Source organism: Paramisgurnus dabryanus, chromosome 3 (assembly GCF_030506205.2).
Source record: "Paramisgurnus dabryanus chromosome 3, PD_genome_1.1, whole genome shotgun sequence".
NCBI classification, from domain to species: Eukaryota; Metazoa; Chordata; class Actinopteri; order Cypriniformes; family Cobitidae; genus Paramisgurnus; species Paramisgurnus dabryanus.
In genome coordinates this window covers 32,658,902-32,679,826 of record NC_133339.1, presented here as the reverse complement: position 1 = coordinate 32,679,826, position 20,925 = coordinate 32,658,902, and the positions used below count along the sequence as shown (strand labels likewise).

The window sequence follows — 20,925 nt, the reverse complement described above, 5'->3', positions numbered from 1 at the left end:
TACATTAAGTTACAATGCTTAATTTTATAAATGTATTAGTAAATGCCAAAATTAGCATAAACTTAGATGAAAAAATGCTGTATAAGTAGTATTTATTGTTAGCTTATGTTAGCTAATGCATTAACTAATTGATAACAAACACAACCTTATTGTAAAGTGTTAAAGTGCACCTATTTCATTGTTAAAAAAAATATTTTTTTGTATTTGGTATAATACAATATGTTCATGTGGTTTATGATTCAAAAATACATTATTTTTCACAATATAAGTAACTCCAGATTTCCCTGTCTTCCTGAAATGCACTTATTTTGTACAAAACTCATTGATTTAAAAAGCTCTGTGTCCCTGATTGGCCAGCAAATCTGTACATTGTGATTGGCCTGAGTACCTCTGACGTCAGCAGGAAATGTGACGCTCCTTACCATGTTTGAAAGATAAGGTCACAACGCAATGCTAACAGGAGTTAACTTACAGGCTGTGAGTCTGAAGCGGGAGGAATTATGATAATGTCGGCCTTTACTACATCACCAATCCAAGGAAGTAAACTGTTGCCTACAATCTGTGTGTTTGTTGTAGTCCAAGAAAAGAGATTTACGTTGGAGACAATAACTCACGTCATCATTTACTTTGGGGTTTGTACCTTTTTCATACAGTATCAATAACATGTACTAATACACACTTACACACTAAACGAAATGTAAAATTGTGAATTGGACGATAGCTTTTTAATGTTTAAAAATTTTTGCTTGAGTGTTATTTCATCTATAAGGAGGAACAACAATTTAGATATATTCCTCAGTAATTAAATATTTGTACAAATCACAAAGTGTACGATATAAAGCATCTATTCATCAGTCAGCTCAGGGTTTAAGCTGTGGATTTAGGCCATTTGAATTGGGTGGTAATGCACAAGAAAATGCACAGATGTTGTATTTAATTATTGATTTCTATATTGATTAAATTATTTAGTTTCTGTTTGTTAGCTTTTTAGAAATGTATTGGAAAATTCTAAATTTTTATTAATGGGATATTTTACAGAGGTTTATTTAAATTACAATCCATACCATAACCAATTCATCATCATCATCATTATTAATTATACTACTATTACAGTACTACTACTGTACTATGATTCCTAGGATTTAAATACTTTGGATGTTTCACTCATTGATTTGTGTGCATGGTTTTCTTTAAATGGGTCAGTTCTGCAACTTATGGTCTTAGCTATAGACCAGCGACTTTAAACTGGGACACATAAAAATAACTTGATTACAAACCTGTGAAAAGGCTGAAAACAGGTTATTTACATATAAAGATATGACCTTTAATTCCCTGATAGAGCGTGACAGAGGGACACTTGTAAATCATTTCCTCAGAGTCAGAGCAGGGGTAACAGATGTCTTTGAATTCATTAGACAAAGGCCATAAAACAGCCCTATTAACCCTGAACAACCCATGCAACAGTTAATGAGGAGCTCTGACTGAAAATGAACATTATCTATGCAAGAAACTGTCTCACAGAGGACCACATGGCTCAGTCAAAAACCCAAGCAAAGGGTTTAAACCTTTAAGCCTATGATTAGTTGTAAGCCTAAAGAACAAGTCTAGGTTCAAACAAGTCTATTCATCTCTATCAGAACTATTATTTGGTGGGATGTGTGTTATAATATCTAGATGTGTGTTTTTTAATTTAGTTTAATTTTGGTTCAGTTTAAGATTAAGCAGAGAATGCTTCAGAGAGCATCTAAAAAAGCAATGACATTAGTATAGGTAGGTAGCTAAACATACAGGCAGACAGACAGTCAGATCGAGTGCAGTGTGTATCCACCTATATGCACAGCAGAACAAAGGAGAATGAATTTCACACATGCGCACAGGCACGCACACACGCGCCATCGCATGCGCGCACACACACGTGTGTGGATGAGAGGAGGATGGGGAGCGACTTATTGGTCTTTCTCTGCCTCCATGTCTCTGTGAATGATGCTCAGGCTTTCAGAGCTGCTCAAGTGAACGCAATTATCTTTGAGAAGGGGGGGGGGGGGGTGAACAACAGCACAACGCCCACCTGCTTCTGTCTCTGGTGACATAATGCCAGCCGGGAGAGAGACACACTGGCTGGGAGTTCCCAAATGATCGGAGGAGAGAAAAGGAGGAGCTGGAGGGAGACGATGTAAAGAGGAGGGGGTTTGTGTATATGTGTGGAAGAGAGAGAGAGAGAGAGAGAGAGAGAGAGAGAGAGAGAGAGAGAAAGCAGCTAGAGGAAGAGCCACTGTGAAAGCATCAGTAAGGCAGCCATCTGAGAGCGATATATCCAGTGATAGAAGAGTAGACACAGAGGTAAGCTGCTCTAGTTTCTAACATGCATATGCTTTAAACACAACACTGCAGTGCTATCTGCTATCTGGGATTGGATGTGTGCGTCTTGGTAATTATCCAGTCTAAAGGGGCTTTATTCTTCCAGCAGTGACATATGTGCAAAGCAGCACTGCAGAGCAACTGCAGATGGTGGAATAGAAGAGAGTAGCGCAGAGAGATGGAGAAAGAAAGATAGAAATGCATGAGGTAGGCCAGAAAAAAGGCCAGTGATGGCAGAGAGACGTTTTCCTGACTGCCTTTATTGTAGCTATATGAGAGAAAATGATGTGTGCCTCTATGTATCTGTTATTCATTGTTACCCGCTGCTTGTCTGAGATGCATGCATGTCTGTTGCATTTGTTTGTGCACGTGCTGGCAATGCAACAATGCAAGTGAAAAAGAATTAGGTCACTGCAAGTTGAGTTCACGAATATGCTCAGCTCATGCCAACAGGCAGTTGAGCCATCAATACATTTACTCGAGATACTTGCACGACATTATGATTAAAACACAAGTGCAGCCTCCATGCAACTTGTATTCCTCACATCCGAAAAATTTTTTGGAATATGATCTACTGATCTAAAGAAATAAATTGAAAATGGCATTCATCATGCTCTTTATAACCACTATTGATGTGATGGTTGGTCCTTAGGGTTAAATTATATTTTATAAAACCCAATCGTAAAAACACCAATTTCAAATCTTCACCTAAACTGGTACTCCTGTCAATAAGACAGGCCCCTTTTGTGGACATCTAATTGTAATTCTTTCTGAGAATCACAGCCATCAAGATTTCTAGTGCTCATGCTCACTGACATAAAAATTAGAATAATAATGTAATAATTATTATTAATATATTAAGTAAATATAGAAATCATTCCAATCAGCCCAGCCTATATATAGTTGGGAATCACTGGAATAACAATATTTGCATCTTCAGCAGGCCTACAGACTTTAAAGTAAACATTTGCTTGTTAGCATCATTTACAGTAATGTTCAAGATGATATGCAGGGATTTTAGTGATGACAGTACTCCACAGTCATTTATATACTGTTTTTGAGGTTGGAATTGAATGTGCTCGTGTCTACATCGAAATCTCAGCATCTCACGTGCACTTTATCTTCAGCACTGGATCAAATTTATCCTGGGGGATATTAAAACACTTTAACAGTCACGTGTATGCTTTTGTCTTTCTCTGTAAATCATACGAATTTGTTAATGTGAAATGATTATAACAGTTTAAGGGAGCAGTATCCGTTCACATATATTGTAGCAGGGTTTACTTTACTAAGAAACTGTCTAAGCAAAGATTTTATCATAAATCCTTGTAGTATACAAAAAGGGCATATTAAAAGAATATTTTTTATAAATAATTTTCAAAATGTTGAATCCTATTCAAATCGGTAAAATAAACCAAAGTTAAAATATTGGTTTCATAGGTCACACTAATTATAACTAAAAAAATAGACAGATTGTCTTCACAAAATAGAGACAGATTGAAGACCAGAGGTGTATATCTAGTGATGACTCTGTGACCTAAAAATGACTTGAAAGCAAATAAGGTTGAACGGAAAAGCTTGTGACATCTGAAATGCTTCCTCAGATCAAAAAAAAAAACTAAAAAAAAAAACTAAAATGTCTCTAAGCTCTTCTGTACAGAAATTATGACATATTGATGTTTAAAAAACATATTTGACTTTATGGGCATATATATATATATATATATAAGCAAGTACGCATAATATTTCTTATAATCCTGACCTATTATCAATCTTGATGCATTGCAGCAAATTGTGTATTGCAGCCATCCATGCAACACACACACAATCGCTCAAACACACCTCATACCCCTGTGTATTGCCTCCACAAAGCTCTTTTGCCAGTTACATCATTACCAGAGCAGCATGGAGTGGGAATGACATCATCTTTATAGCAAATGTAAGTGATGGTGAATTCCCTGTCTGTGAGAATCATTTATTAGTTTATCTCTCACATTATCTCTCCTGAAACTGAATTTCATGATTTATATAATTATAGCTGCATGTAGTTATCTACGTAGTCTGGCTGCATGTAGTGTATCCATCTGGCCATACACTCAGTTTTTCTTTTATTAAATCAGTTTCTCATTCAGTAAATCCATCTTTATCATGTTTTATACTTCAGTCTATGGTCATTTAGAGTTTTTTTTACTTTGAACAGAATGCATAATGCTGTTATATTCTTGGTCACTATGGATAATAGATCAGATTATTTTTACATTAGGTCAGTCAGTATATTGATTTGATTTTGTAAATCTGTCTGTGAGGTCATTGAATGACTGAGGTGTGAGACAGATGCCCTATACTGAATCCTTTAAAGCCAATAGACACAGCCATTACAGTATCTGAAGCACCTGGAAAAAAACTAATAAATAAACAGGTTTTGCAGCAGTTTATAAGTGCTTTTTTCTGGGTCCTCAGAAAGTATGACATCTCTAAATTTGGAGAAAAAAAAAGTGCAAAGGAGGACGTTGTGAGGTACTCTGAACTTTGTGTTCCAGTTGTGGTTTCTGGCATCCAGAGAAATCGCATCACTCTTCTCATCCAACCAATGTCTCTAATCTATCCTGGCACTTTATCCAAACTGAATTTTCTTAATCATATCAAGGCAATGCTCACTCGGTACACTGGGATGAAATATAAGTCATATGCCTGAAAGGAAGAGGATATTGAATTGTCCATCCACCGCATGCATGTACATGCCTTGAGAAAACCAGGAAGAGATGAACAGAAGATAAGACATAAATGATTTTGCAGATGAGACAGCAAAAATTTCAGTAGGCTCTCTAAATATGGGTAAAACTGAAAGACTTGGGAAAGGGGCAACAGGTCTCCTTTCACAATAGATGAAAACCTGCACTGTTATATAACTACAATGTTAAAAATAGCTTCCATAGGGCACCAAGTGAGATAGTACTGCCAATGTGTCCCCTTTTAAAGAATATACGAAAAACAATCCTTGAGAATAATATACCTCTTACTGTCCGGATTTATGTGTGCATATACTGTAATAATGTAAACCTCTCTTTTAGACTAACCTCCTTTCTGACCAATGAAAGAAGCAATGCCAGTCCTTTCTGCAGGAGCAGGTGCATATCACATGAATACACACACTTACTGAACATATAAATGTATAATCACTGACACTGACATGCAGTTTCACTTTTAGGGTTGCATGAGACGCTTGCCCTGCTGACCTCACAGCTGCGCCCAGATGCCAATCACAAAGAAGATATGGTTTTTCTCAAGGACGTCTTTAGTGAGAGGAGTCTCGGCTATCTCATGAAGGTTTAATTTAGTCATTTGGACAATCATACATAGGATATGTTTGCATGGTGTGGTCACCTGTTTATTGAACATTTGTATTAATGTGAATTGTGTTCGTCTTTGCTAGATCCATGAGAAGTTGCGTCAGTATGAAAGGCAGAGCCCCACTCCAGTCCTCCACAGTGCCTCCAGTCTAGCAGAAGATGTAAGTGCAGGAAAGATTAATGGCTTATTAAAATACATGAAAATAGTCGATGGGATCAGACTTGGGTGAATAAAACACATTTTCTGATTTTGGTACTGTAGGTGGCCGAGGAGTTACAAAGTGGACCAATGAGTGTAGAGGAGAAAGAGCTTCTACATCTGCTGACATCACCTCATCTCAAGGTACAAACTACATCTTTATAAAAGTTGTGCCTTTATAATGAGGATTAATAGATCTATAAAAGTCAGTGTATTCCATTGCTCACATTTCTGCTGTTTTTAGGCAGTATTGTCAGTTCATGACACAGTGGCCCAAAAGAACTTTGACCCGGTGCTTCCTCCTCTGCCTGATGACTTTGAGGATGATCTAGACGAGGAGTCGGTCAAGATCGTCCGTTTAGTTAAAAATAAAGAACCATTGGTAAGACCTGTCATATGCAAAAAATAACAATATATAATATTTAGCAATCATATTTGTGTCAGTATCTATAGTCACGATGTATTGTTTGTCTCTCTCACTCTCTCTCTCTCTTTGTCTCTCTCTCCTCTCTCAGGGTGCCACTATTCGGCGGGATGATGCTATGGGGTCTGTGGTTATTGCTCGTATTATGAAGGGAGGAGCTGCAGACAGGAGTGGTGAGTACAAATCATGTGTTAAATCTTTCATTTAGTTCTTGTTGGAATGCATAATAAATATAAATGGATAATTCACTATAAAATAAAATTTATGGAACAACATTCGGATGAATAAATTATGATATAATTTTATTTTTGGGTGCTTTAAATCAACTATTAAAGGGGTCATATGACGTATATTTTGTGTATTTCGTGTCATACAACGTGTTTACGTGGCTTTAGGTAAAAAAACATTCTTTTCCACACACCGTGCATTAGGGGAGAAACGGGGCAAAAGTAACGTTGGACAAGAGCAGTGTTTCTCAAACTTTTTCAGCCCAAGGACCACTTTATCTTCCAATTTTTTTCTGAGGACCACCTAACAGAATCCCACTCTAACACGCCCCCAAAAAACAACCAAATATGAAGGATAAGCTAAATTTAAATTTAATATGGAACTGTTTCAAGTCAAAAACTTATTTTTTAAACACAAATGCAATGCTATGTTCAGAAATTATTATACAGTATGAATTTTATTTCATTTGAAAAAGTAAATGTGAAATGAGTTGCAGCTTAAGATGAACAACAAACTGCACATGTGCAAAAAACTGCAATTAAACATACTGTAGCAGCCTAGGTCCCACTTAATGTCATTCCAAAGAGCCATTAGTTTAAAACTGGTGGTGGCTATATGAAGTCTATGGTTGTAACTATGGTAACAATAAAATACTGAAGAAAAAAAATGTCGCCTTAATGTCCAAAATCACTGAAATTACAGGGATTTTACACATGAAACAAAAACGAGTACATTACAAAACTAAGAGGTCTGTGGATTTTAGCTGCTTTCAGTAGACGCTTGATCTTTTCTTTTGACTCCTCTTTGGTTTAGCCACCGATCAATTTTTACGTTATTAAAACAGAATGGCAAGAACTGATATCACAGTTTCGCAAGTGCATTAAAAATCTACTTTAATAAGTGACGATTGTATAAACACTTGCCTAGTTTAGGTCATCTTTTGGCGGACCACTGGGGGGGTTTCCGCGGACCACACTTTAAGAATTACTGGACAAGAGTAACAAAGCAATTTTCTCAGAGCCCTGATAACATTTGCATTCCAAACTATGACAGCATCTTTACCACACAAACCCTTGACAGACCTGTCAAATATCACGTTATTTACTCACCGTTTTCTGCGTGTAGATCTAGAAAGGTGTTTTCAACCATGATAAGTAAATTCCAAAAACGTTTTTCTTTTTCTTATAACGTGTTGTGTTTCTCATTTCATGTGTTACAATACTGATCAATCTACAGGTTATTTAGTGTTCTAACACATCCTAAACTTTGCCTCCTCAGAGTTCTTCAATATAAAAGTAAATCGGGTTTAAATGTGAGGAGATCCTGTCGGGACGAAAGTAACACTTGTACTTTTGTCCCGCTGCTAATACTGTTGTAAATTTATCTTATTCTAATTTGATTTAATTTCATTTTCATAGTGTTCAATCTCAAGCTCAACAATTTAAATTTGTACTGTTGGTTGCTTTTGAAACATTGGATAAAACTGAAATTTTAAAATAAAAATGTAATTTCATTATTTTTTGCAAAGATAATGTCAAAATATGTTTGCAGTTACATATTGAAGAGGTCATAGTGATTTGTATGTAATACTAACAAGTGTAACACAAAAATCTTTCTTGTTTTGTTGTGTTACTTTTGACCCACATACAGGTATGTGTTACTTTCGTCCCAGCTGACAAGGTCAAAAGTAACAATTCACTACTTATGTTCAAAGTGAAATTATACTGAAGTCGTTTTACATTTGTTCAAAATTTCACCTGGTATTGATAGAGCACACTTGTGAGTTACTGACCACAGCAAAATATATCTCTGTCTATAACATTAGCTTTTAAAATTAAGTTTTTCTGAAAAATTGTACTTTCGCCCATGCTCTACCTACTGTATAGTTGTTCCCATATGCACTGCCTTTCTGAAACTCATTGATTTTTCCAAAGATCAACACTTTACTTAAAGGGGTGTTCATAAGACTGACATGACACCTTCATATTCATGACATGACACGTGCCATAAACATGAAGGAGATTTTAAAGACGTTTTTGACAAATGTCATTAAGTGTCAGTTGTTCAATTATTTCATTTATATTGCAAAGATGACATTGTCTGAGATGTCTTTGCCAACTTGACATTAACCAATACATCATAACTCCTCATGACAACTTGACATTACCAAGACAACATAACTGACCACGTTTTATCGATGATGCAAATTGTATTTGTCATTCAAATGTAATTTAGTGTTAATAGGCTTATATGTCCTATAGTTGTATAAAAGCGTCATGAATATTTTTCTTGACCTCATCTATAGTGGTACAAATATAATGTCATTTAAATTTCATTAAGTGTTAATACTCTTCAAACAGAATCATAAATATTCTTCAGTTCATTTTTTTTTTAAGTTTTCTATATGTGTTTAACAAATAAAATCAATCATTCAATAATAGTAATAATAATAATTAAAATTGATCAAATTATATTTTATTGCATTTGAAAATTGACTCATATAATTAAATAAAAACAGTACAAATGACATTTAAATGACAGTTTAATGTAATGTTAACCCATATAGCTAGGTAGTTTTTAAGTTTCATAATTATTCTTCTATGTCATTGTTTATTACAGATATATGACAAGTTATGATGTATCGGTTTATGTCAAGTTGTCATAACAAAGACGTTTCATCCCAAAGCAACACTGACACGGTGTCTCCATGACATAGCATCAGCGGCAACACTACTACGGGCGAGAATAAAAGTTATGCCTTCTATTTTTGGATAAACATTTGGGCAATGTTGTGCAAATCTTTCCACACAGTGACATAAATATGTGGGTGTGTGTTTGTATGAGGCATTTTAGGAAAGAGTAGATGAGCCTTCATTTCACATCTCCCTGGATTTGAGACTTTACAGATCTTCTATATGCACTAACAGCTTTGAACACTCCAAAGACTACATGAAAAAAAACATGAAATTGCATCATATGACCACTTTAAGTCAACTATTTTGCTGTTTTTGGCATTGTATGGGCTATATCAATAGAAAACCATTCCAGCCTTCACACACTTCTTTGTCTCTAAACATACCAATAGGTATGCTTATTGTCATGCATGCATATCTGCTGAATCTGTGTGGTCAAGCAGAGTCTCCAGAGACCCAATCAAGTGAATCAAAGAGACTCACTAACCACCTGACCACAGCTGTCATCATCATCCATCCTCCAGGCAGTGTGTGTAGTGGCTGGAATGATTTTCTCCTTCATTAAAAATTCATTGAACCGCTTATATAAAGCGCATAATGGATTCAAAGACAGGTATAGGCACAGCGAAAATGTGTAATGACAGTCTGTGAATCTGGTAGCCCTTCTATCTCTCCAAAGGTCTGGTGCATGTAGGTGATGAACTAAGAGAGGTGAATGGCATCTCTGTAATGTACAAGAGGCCGGATGAGATCAGTCAACTGCTGGTAATACTTTCTTTTGGATCCAATCTTTCTCCTGATTATAATAATTTCATTTTATAGAATTAATCAAGAGGTTTTTTCTTAGTCTCAATCTCAAGGTTCTATTACACTGAAGATCATCCCAGCGATAAAAGAGGAAGACAAGCTGAAGGAGAGCAAGGTAAATGATTATTAAAACCAAAGAGATTTAGAAACCCTACCTCATTCTTGTTGACCACTGCCTCATAATGAAGTAACTGTGTAACTTCAGGTGTACATGCGGGCACTATTTGACTACATTCCATTGGAGGACAAAGCCACGCCATGCCAGGAGGCGGGGCTTCCGTTTAAACGTGGCGACATTCTGCAGGTGGTCAGTCACGATGATCAAACGTGGTGGCAGGCCAAGAGAGTCGGAGACAGCAACCTGCGTGCAGGACTCATCCCATCAAAACTCTTTCAGGAGAGGTGAGACTAACAACTCCTGAAATACACCAAACAGCTTATTGTACATTTTAGGAGTCTTCAAAAAAAAAAAAGTTATTATCGGGAAATACTTTAGGTCATATCTTGCCACTGGTGTCTTCAAAAAAAACATAAACAAATCTGCTATGTTAGTCCACAGGCTTGACCAGGATCAAACCAATACCAATCCGAATAAACCATCCTAACATAGAGCTACAGAATATTCTGATATGGAATGTACTGATAATAAAATAAAGCGTAGCTTGAATGCACTGTAAATTGCTTTCTAATCTGCCAAATGCATGTGAATAAAAACAGTGAAGCTTGACTATTGCTAGCAATAAATAATTGCTATAAGTTCTCTTGTTAAAATCAGTGGGAATAAAACTGAATTCTGGATCTCAGATTAATCCCATGTAGATCTTACTAGGTATAGAATTGGACCTGTGGTCTTCCGGTTTTATCTTGACTGGATACTCTCATGTTAAGAATTGTTAAAAGTTTTACTCATCAATGTGTTTGATCTTGTTCAGTAACATTTCTCACTGCTCCGGGATTTATATTTGAGACTACACTCTAAAAAAACAAACGGTGCTATATAGCACCAAAACAGTTGCTTTGGATCGTAACGATAGAAGAACCATTTTAGTGCCATATAGCACCGGTGAAGAACCAGTGAAGCACCAGTGAAGCACCAGTGAAGCACCAGTGTAGAACCATATAGGGGCCATATAGCACCACATATGGTTCTACATAGCACTATATGGTTCTACACAGGTGCTTCACTGGTGCTTCACTGGTGCTTCACTGGTTCTTCACCGGTGCTATATGGCACTAAAAATGGTTCTTCTATCGTTACGATCCAAAGCAACTGTTTTGGTGCTATATAGCACCGTTTGTTTTTTAGAGTGTATTGTGGAAAGTTGGACATGAGATTATTGTCAAGATATAGCATGTTTCACATTGTCTGAAGTTTTAATTATGTGTTTTTTTTCCGTTCAGGCGATTAGCATACAGAACAAAAATGGGCTCTCTTCCAAATTCCAAATCGCCAAAAAAATCTTTCTGTGAGTATTTACGTATTCTTATCGAAAATCCATTCAGTCATTATTTAGTGGTAATAGACGCTTAATGGATTTCTTTATTTTAATTATTTAAGCTTATTTGAGCTTCAACCAAGTGCTTCAGGTCTACTAATCTAAGCTGATTAGAAAACAGACACATCTGCAATTTAGAAACATGTCAACTCTCTCTCTCTCGCTCTCTCTCTCGCTCTTGCTCTCTCTCTCACTCTCACACATGCACGCACACACACTGGTTTTCATGTTTTGTGGGGACATTCCATAAACGTAAACCCTAACCCCAACCCTCATACAAATGGTTGTGTTATTTTTAAGCCATGCTGGGTAAATATTGTACAGGACACACCGTTGTTTTAACCCAACTGCTGGGTTGGTATAACCCAGGGGTGGGGAACCCTGGTCCTGGAGGGCCACTGTCCTGCAGAGTTTAGTTCCAACCCTAATTAAACACACCTGAAAAATCTAATTGAAGTCTTCAGGATTACTTGGAAAAGAAATGCAGGTGTGTTTGATTAGGGTTGGAAGTAAACTCTGCAGGACAGTGGCCCTCCAGGACCCAGAGTTCCCCACTCCTGGTATAACCCATGGTTGCATAACAGCAACTCAACATTGGGTCATTTTTAACCCAGCATGTGTTCTTTCCAATATGTATGGGTTAGAAATAACCCAGCCATTTTTAGAGTGTATAGACAATTTCAGCAGTAACAACATAAACAAACGGCTTTCATGGAAAACACGTAACTTCGGAAAACTCTGCTAAGAATAAATAACAACAAAGTTCTTTTATAGTAGTTTATTTATATAACATACAAAATGAACAACACGTAGATTTAACTACGTAGGAAACCAAAACATTTGTTATTTTCCACGAGGTATTTGTTCAAGAGTTCAGTTTCAGCAACTAATCAGACCATTAAACGAACTGAAACCGGAAGTAAAGTTCTGACCAGATGCGTAACCGCATCACCGCACGTGCATCCGATGAAATCGTCTATAGAAAACTTTCTCTCTCTCCTATCTTCAAGCACCAAAGTCAATAATTTAAAATGTAAAATTAACTGTGTAGTTTTGCCTTTTTTGTCATCAACATTTTTTCATTTTTTATTTCTGCCAACACCAGATGACCAGGGATGTGATAAAGGTGAGTCTTCTAGATAACACATTCACACACATACACATGGTGGGGCCACAGGATTGTTGTGGATTTAGGCCAGTCTCTTACTAAATCCACTTTAATACCTCAGTGTGTGTGGACATATGCTACTACAGTAATATTACCACTTTACTATACAAACACATGCACACCAGTCAAGACTGAGTCTACCAGTCAAGTTTTACATTTGAAATCTAATTTATTTTCTGTAGGACTTTAAGTTTAAGACCTGAATTATTACAGTCACATAAAACGTGTCAGGGTAACATTTAAAAAAAGAGAGAAGAGATATTTAAAAACACATCTTCACTTCATTGTCATTTTCCATGTGTCATATTTTCCAACATTCTGATTTTATTCTCATCTTTAACCTTATTAAGGGTATTTCCAGTTTTTTTTTTTTTACAATGTTTTCAGTTGTCAAGTGGTGCTATGGTGCATTCATCTTTCATCTGTATCAATCTCAATCTTCGACCTCATGCTCCCTTGGGTTATTAACAATTAATGTTTGCAGTCAACACATTCCATTTGAAGTACTTCTTAAACATGCAGGAAATTTTAAAAGAAACAATTCACCCAAAAATGAAACTTCTGTCATTATTTATTCACTCTTATTTGTTTTTTCATGTGAAACCAGCCTGATCTCCCAAGAATTTGTACATATTTTAAGAGTTGGCTAATCGTGCAAAAACATACGATTCTCATGAAAAAAAAAAAAAAACAACAACACCAAACCTCTAACCCTGCACCTAACCCCGCAGCTTCACAGGGGTCAAGGCAAATCGTACAAAAATTTACGAATGTGGTCATATGAATTAATACGAAAATTGTAAAATATGTATAAATTCTCTTGAGATAGCATTGGTGAAACACAAAACAATATTTTCAGGCTTCCAGAAGGAAAAAAAATGTGTGGTTACTATCATTTAACTGTACATTTATTAATTAATTAAGTTTAACACCAAAGGAACAATTTTGTATTTCTGGGACTATTTGCCAGGAGCTCCCTCTTTTTGTCATTTCGCACCACAGGAACAATTTTTGTTCAGGAGCGTATTAAATTAACTCCTTATGATACAGTTCTTGTTTTAGGCATCTAGCCACCAAATGGGGATTATAATAAATAATGCCTAAAATGTTATTATACTATTGTGTTTTTTTTTTTCTGTTGGAGCTTTACAGATGTGGTCACTATAGAAAATAACTGCATGAAGGTTTTGTGTTTCAGAAAATGAAGAAACTCATGCAGATAATGACAGACATTTCATTATGCAATAAACTATTTCTTATCATTACATCATTTTCCATCCAGTCACTAACAAACCCTATGGTTTGGACTCAATGAATATCTCCCATCCACCTGCCTCCCTGCATTCTGTTTCTTGTCCTGCTTGTCTAACTGTAGTTCTGCAGCCCAAATCTAGTTACCTCTCTCCTTGTTTCCTCTGCTCACTCCCTCTCTCTCCCTGCTTGCCTCCCTACAGAGGACTGTGACTGTGAGGGCTATTTCAATGGACAGTACATAGGTGAGAACCTGCATGCCCTCTCCTGTACCCGGTGCCTGAGATACACTAACCTTTCGCCTGAGTGTGCTTCAGTTGCTGCTTCGTGGCTAAAGTTTTTTTTTTATTGAAGCAGTTATGGGAGATCTCTTCCTGGAGCTTGATTGAGCGTATTGATCAGCGTGAAGCAAATTGTAGGTCAAAACAATGATTTGCTATGAATAAAGCAAAATAAAAAAAGAGTAGGTAGAGCGAGCGTTGGTGTTTCAAGTGTGAGCAACATGTCTGGCATGTTTGAAATCTCATTAGCGAGTGAGTGTTAATTTGAGAAGCTGTTAAGAGAGAGGAAAGGACACAATATGGTTTTAGATCTGATGTAGGCTACTATCTGCATAAAAAATCTGTTCACGTTTTCTTTGAAGCCCAAGTCTGTTTATGAGAGATCTCTGAAGCTGAGCTTGAAAAAAATAATTTCTTCAACTACCTGATAAGGTAAACCGTATAATAAAAAAACCCAGACAGCATATGCAAATAAACAACTCAGTAGGTCCAGATCTTAGGGAACCTTCGTCTCTGGTTAAAATGTGACCAAGTACCAAACCAGGTGAAAAGATCTTCCTCCCCTCTGACAGGCACTACAACTCCCTTGCCTGCTTTCTTCCTTTTTTCTACTAAACCCACCCCTTATATAGCCACTGTAAAGTTGTTGCCCTGCTGCTGGACACTCTGCACATTTTACCCTGCACGACTGGCTGTGCACTCACTCACTGAGTCAAGTGTGTGATACCTAATATACGTAATAACAACTCTCAGCCTATAAACACTGACCTAGGATCATTTAATTTCATATAATGTTAATCTTTTGGGAAGTGGCAAAAAGAGAACTCTAAATAAAGGCGATCTGGAATTTTGTATGGAATCTGCTCATTCCTGCCCAATTTGCTGTACGCCAGTCTAATATGTATCTTTGTACCTTATATACCCCTAAAGAACATCTTAAGATGTTTATGGGACAGTAGATGTACCTTTGAGGGTAGTTCCCCCCACTGTTAAGCTATAGGTAGGTACAAATTTTGCATATATTTTGTGAGTGAATGAATTACAGCTACCTAAAAGAATAATTCCACAGAAAACTCGTGGGACTACATGAGTGGTATCCATTGGTGAAAATAATACTGATGTTGTTTTCACTCATGGTCAGTTATATATGAGTTCAATAGTTTGATTAAACTGATTGTGGGTCAGTCGTTGAGGGCTGAGTGTGGTGTATGCGGAAGTGTGAGGTGGTCTAATGCGCATTGTAGTCTCTTCAAAGTGTAATGCAGTGGTACCCTCCTGTGGCCAGGTGTTTTCCTGGGATTTTTATTCAGGTATAGTGCTTGTTCTTCACACAGAGACCAACACTAACCTCCATATTCTGATATATAACTCATTTAACATTGTTCTTCATAACTGCAGCAATGAAGCATACTGTACTGTATGTTAGGGTGAAGATGCTTATGATGGGAAATGGAGTGGGAAGTTAGTTAGGCTAAATTAAAATATGGACTATGTTAAAGGCTCAGGGTTGGTTATATCTTATTTATTTAGCTTAATTCTCTGTTTAGTAATTGTAAAAAAGCTTATCCAAACAGCTTTAAAAATAATAATGACTGGTTTGGTTTCATCAGTTGCCTTAATGTTAGTATACATTTCTACACTTGGTTAATCAGTTTAATGAAGATGTAACTGTCTTTCAAACAATCACACTGTATAAGTGTATGAGTAAATTTTTTATTAAATATCCAAAAAAGTCTTTCTAATTTGTACCTCTTCTGTGTCTCAGCTGGTTTGCGGAGAAGTTTTCGTCTAAGCCGGAAGGATCGTCGTGGTTCTGCAGGAGATGCCAGTGTTTCTGACCTGAATGAGACGGAGTATCTGACTTATGAAGAAGTGACACGATACCAGCAGAGACCCAATGAGAGACCTCGATTAGTAGTTCTCATTGGTAAGACAATATAAAATATAAATACCAGACCATAAATATTATGTTATTATATTTGGAAAAATATACATATTATGTTTTGAAAGGGATAGTTCACTCAAAAATGAAAATGTTGTCATCATTTACTGAAACTCATGTTGTTACAAACCTGTATTAAAAAATAAGGAAGATGTTTTGAGAAATGTTTTTTAACCAAATCGTTCATGGACCCCATTTTTACTTCCATAGTATTCTTTTTCCTACTATAGAAGTATATGGGGTCCACAAATTATTTGGTTACAAACATTTCTCAAAATATCTATCTTTGTGTTCATCAGAACAAAGAAATTAATACAGGTTTGTAACAACATGAGAGTGAGTGAATAATGAAAGAATTTTCATTTTTGGGTGAACTGTTCCTTTAATGTGTAAACAGGAAATCTGAGGAATTTATTAAAGTACAGAGAATTTGAAAATATTTTTTTGGTGCATTGTAATAGCAAAGTCCATGAACTGCACATCCCAAATATGTTTAAATATTTGTGACCCACTCTGTAAAAGTTTTCTAAATAAAATCATCCATTATAAAACCATTCGGATAACCTTGATATCTTTAATATCGACTGAGTAAGGTAATATCAAAGATTGAAATCTAAATAAATGCCTTTAATCTCAGATTAGGAGACTTTAGCCTGGATTTCAGACAGGGTCACAATTTGGATATTGAAAATAAACGCATATTAGCTTCAAGATAAAGGCCTGTACAGTTTAAAAACTTGATGCAAATGTACCTCACATTATTATACAACACTGACCCCTAGTGGCAATAATTTCTAAAAGAAAATTGTGTAAAGTACGTTTACTATGCACATAATCTCACTCTTACTGTGTTTGTGTGCAGGTTCTCTGGGAGCACGAATCAATGAGCTGAAGCAGAAATTAATAGCTGAAAATCCCTATCGATATGCCGTGGCTGTGCCCCGTAAGTCTTTACTTACGTTTAGTCTTTAAAAAATATTTTTATATATATTTTTTTACAAATCATTTTGATAACATGAACCTTTATAGGGTAATACCAATTTTTACTTATTTTCATAAAAACTGCTATATTTTTAGCACAGAAAATATTGCACACCAATATTTGAATGAAATCAGACCAGAAGTAATAAAATATTTATGACAATATGAAATTTCACTATTGTTAAAGGAGACATATCATGAAAATTTGACTTTTTTCATGTTTAAGTGTTATAATTGGGTTCCTAATGCTTTTATCAACCTAGAAAATGTGAAAAAGATCAACCCAGTAACTTAGTTTTATAATTTGTAATTTGTAATTTATTTATTTATGGATAGCCCCTTGAGATGCAACATCTCATTTTCAAGAGGGTCCAATACACATAACATAAAACAACAACAACAACAGCAACAACAACAGCAAAAACACAATTGCTCAAATAAATTACTAGGCAGCCTACACCAACACCCTGAACCTATAACACAGCATAACCCTGACATGTTTTAACTATCACAATAAACACATCACCTTTACCTCAAGGTAAACCATTCTCTGCAAGCATGTGAAAAAAGGGTCATTGAAATTTAGCTCCCCTTGTGATGTCAGAAGGGGAAAATACCACCCCTTAATCTGCACTCTAATCTAACTACAGCACTCCTATTTAACGCAGAGATCGGCACATTTTTGCTCGCATCTACAAAGTGGCAATTTTATAATGTTGTAATAAATTATCATATGTTATTTAGAGCTTAAACTTCACATACACACTCTGGGGACACCAAAGATTTATCGGACATCTTAAAAATGTCTTGTAAATTGTCCCCTTTAAAATGTGATGAATATAACAGGGAGCTGTTGCCTTTTGGCATAGTTAAAATATGTCATTATACACTTTGGGAGAAATCAACACAAACACCTGAAAGCTTCTCTTGCATCCTGGCTTCTGTCCTTTATCACAGACACCACACGACTCAGAAAGCCTCATGAGAAAGAGGGAGTGGAGTATCACTTTGTGACCAAGCAAGCCTTTGATGCCGATGTCCAGAATAACAAGTAAGTTATAGACTGACATTGTGACGTTCTCCTTTAGCAGTCCCTGTGTACGTGACTGTCTGCTGTACTCTGGCTTTAATATTTTATCTGTAGATTCATAGAGTACGGGGAGTATAAAGAGAATCTGTATGGGACCAGTATAGAAGCCATCCGCTCTGTTCAAGCCAAGAACAAGATGTGCCTGGTGGATGTACAGCCTGAGGTAATATTGAACAGCTTGTCCCTCAGGCTATGATGCTCTTCTAAACTATAAATATTGCCATTTATGATTTATAAGAAAACAGCAATTGAACAAGGAGTCCTACTGTATTCCCATTTCTTTCATAATCCAGGTTCTTCTGCTATGTGTTGACCACTTTATCCATTAGGTGGAGCTACTTATCTAGAGCAGATAGCACAACCATTACATTAACCCCTAATGACAAGAATCGTTCCTGTAGTCAGGGGGAGATTATCTTTTAACTTCCTCTCATGCATTTTTAATGCAACATTTGACTACAACTGTGTTTAAAGCTGAACAGCCAGTTTGTCGAGGTATACAGGCATTCAGTGTTCTATATTGTTCAATTTACTTAATACATATCTGGCTAAAATGCTCGCATTTGTTGTACTTTGGATGCTACAGCACATCACAGAATGAGATGCCTCTGTCATCACCAGGTTCCTAACTTGTTTACTAGTTCCTTTGCCATCTAGATAGATAGATAGATAGATAGATAGATAGATAGATAGATAGAGCTGCCTCCTCCATCTCTGTCAAAAATGAATTATGGCTCGCTTAAAGCGATAGTTCGGCCAAAAATTATTTTAAACCCATGATTTACTCACCCCCAAGCTGTCCGAGTTGCATATGTCCATCGTTTTTCAGACAAACACATTTTCGGATATTTTAGAAAATGTTTTAGATCTTTCAGTTGATTAAATGTAATGTTACGGGGTCCACGACCTTCAAGTCCAAAAAGTGTGCGTCCATCCTTCACAAATTAAATACAAACGGCTCCAGGATGATAAACAAAGGTCTTCTGAGGGTAATCCGCGCTGTGTTGTTGTAGAAATATCCATATTTAAAACGTTATTAACGAAAATAACTAACTTCCGGTAGCGCCGCCATCTTAGACTCCTCTGTATTCAGGAGAGAGTATTAGCGTAGTGTACGCACTTTTCTTAGTGACGTATTCGGAGGGCGGGGGCACAGAGCAGCAGCAGAGTAGCCTCCGTAGGCTGCGTAAGCTCTCATCCTGAATGCGGACGCGACTAAGATGGCGGCGCTACCGGAAGGTATTTATTTTCGTTAATAAAGTTTTAAATATGGATATTTCTACAACAACACCGGTTCGTGCGGATTACCCTCAGAAGACCTTTGTTTGTCATCCTGGAGTCGTTTGGATTTAACTTGTGAAGGATGGACGCAATTTTTTGGACTTGAAGGTCGTGGACCCGTAACATTACATTTAATCAACTGAAAGATCTAAAACATTTTCTAAAATATCCGAAAATGTGTTTGTCTGAAAAACGATGGACATATGCAACTCGGACAGCTTGGGGGTGAGTAAATCACGGGTTTAATATCATTTTTGGCCGAACTATCCCTTTAAAAATGATTAAACATTTTTAATTAGACGCACTTAGACGCACATTATTAATTTTATATTGGTTTAAAACTTTTTGATTTTGTTGCAGATATAAGAAAAAGGCATAATGTTACACCACCAATGAAGTTTTCGGTTTTTTTCCTTCTGTCATAGGCATTGAAGACCCTGCGGACAGCAGAGTTTAAGCCTTATGTCATTTTTGTAAAACCTAAAATTCCAGAAGGTCGCAGGCGCCGCAGTGCTACCACCTCACCAGGAGGCGTCGAACACGGACGAATGACAGTGAGTCTGACCACAGGTTTACATCATCCATCTCTGAGGAAACCACGTGATACTGATCAAAGATAATCCACCTCTCCAAAATCAGCCATCTAATAACAATCGGGATGAAATTGCAGAGACTGTCTGGTTTCAGAATGAGACAAATTTCGCATTTACATTTTTCGTAAAATCACATCATCCACAGGTCTTGCGTTTAGCTAGCCTGATTATTTATTTCTTTTTAAATTGCACGCATACTATCATCTCACTTTCATTCATATTCATGCCCCACTGTATCATTTTCTCTTCGTCTTTCAGGAAGAGGACCTGCAGGAAATGCGTCTGTCGGCACACCAGATAGATCAGCAGTATGGACACCTAGTGGATCGGGTCCTGATCAAAGAGGACACCGCCAGTGCCTGTGCAGAACTGCGTAGCATCTTGGAGAGATTGGAACGGGAGACTTTTTGGGTTCCTCTGAGCTGGGTCAGGGCTTAGTACCCCCATACTTCCTCTTCAGACTGTTGACCAACACCCCCACTGATAGCCTTTCAGTGCTGGGCTTATTTTCTTCCATTCTGTGCAGCTTGACTGCTCTTGTCCTCTAGGGTCTGGCTCCTCTGAGCACTGCCATCTTTACAGGTACATTGGCACAATGAGACCGTTGAGGGTAAATGTACAGATTTTGGTTGTAGGCTGGGACATGTAGGCACATATGCACTTAAATGGCCATGAATGATCTTATTTATTTTTAATGACATTAGTTTTTTGTACATGTCATGAAATTTGTTTGTAGCATATTCATGACAGCAAAGCTATAACAAAAAAATGATTGATATTAAA

General features: G+C 36.7%; 1 protein-coding gene across 2 annotated transcripts; it reads left to right on the top strand.

Annotated features, from left to right (window-relative positions):
- Nucleotides 1–2,045: 2,045 nt before the first annotated feature.
- Nucleotides 2,046–20,925, top strand: mpp3a (MAGUK p55 scaffold protein 3a). 2 transcript variants are annotated; one of them, XM_065269820.2, is made up of 20 exons: nucleotides 2,046–2,340; nucleotides 5,430–5,486; nucleotides 5,567–5,685; nucleotides 5,792–5,869; nucleotides 5,971–6,051; nucleotides 6,152–6,289; nucleotides 6,423–6,504; nucleotides 9,932–10,017; nucleotides 10,100–10,174; nucleotides 10,265–10,461; nucleotides 11,461–11,525; nucleotides 12,661–12,681; nucleotides 14,178–14,219; nucleotides 15,500–15,565; nucleotides 16,021–16,182; nucleotides 17,060–17,140; nucleotides 18,136–18,229; nucleotides 18,323–18,431; nucleotides 19,975–20,103; nucleotides 20,401–20,925. In XM_065269820.2, the coding sequence occupies exons 2-20, from the start codon at nucleotides 5,450–5,452 to the stop codon at nucleotides 20,578–20,580; spliced, it is 1,842 nt and encodes a 613-aa protein (XP_065125892.1). In that variant the 5' UTR covers nucleotides 2,046–2,340; nucleotides 5,430–5,449; the 3' UTR covers nucleotides 20,581–20,925. The 2 variants fall into 2 exon arrangements, with proteins under 2 accessions (XP_065125892.1, XP_065125958.1); XM_065269886.2 differs by lacking the exon at nucleotides 15,500–15,565.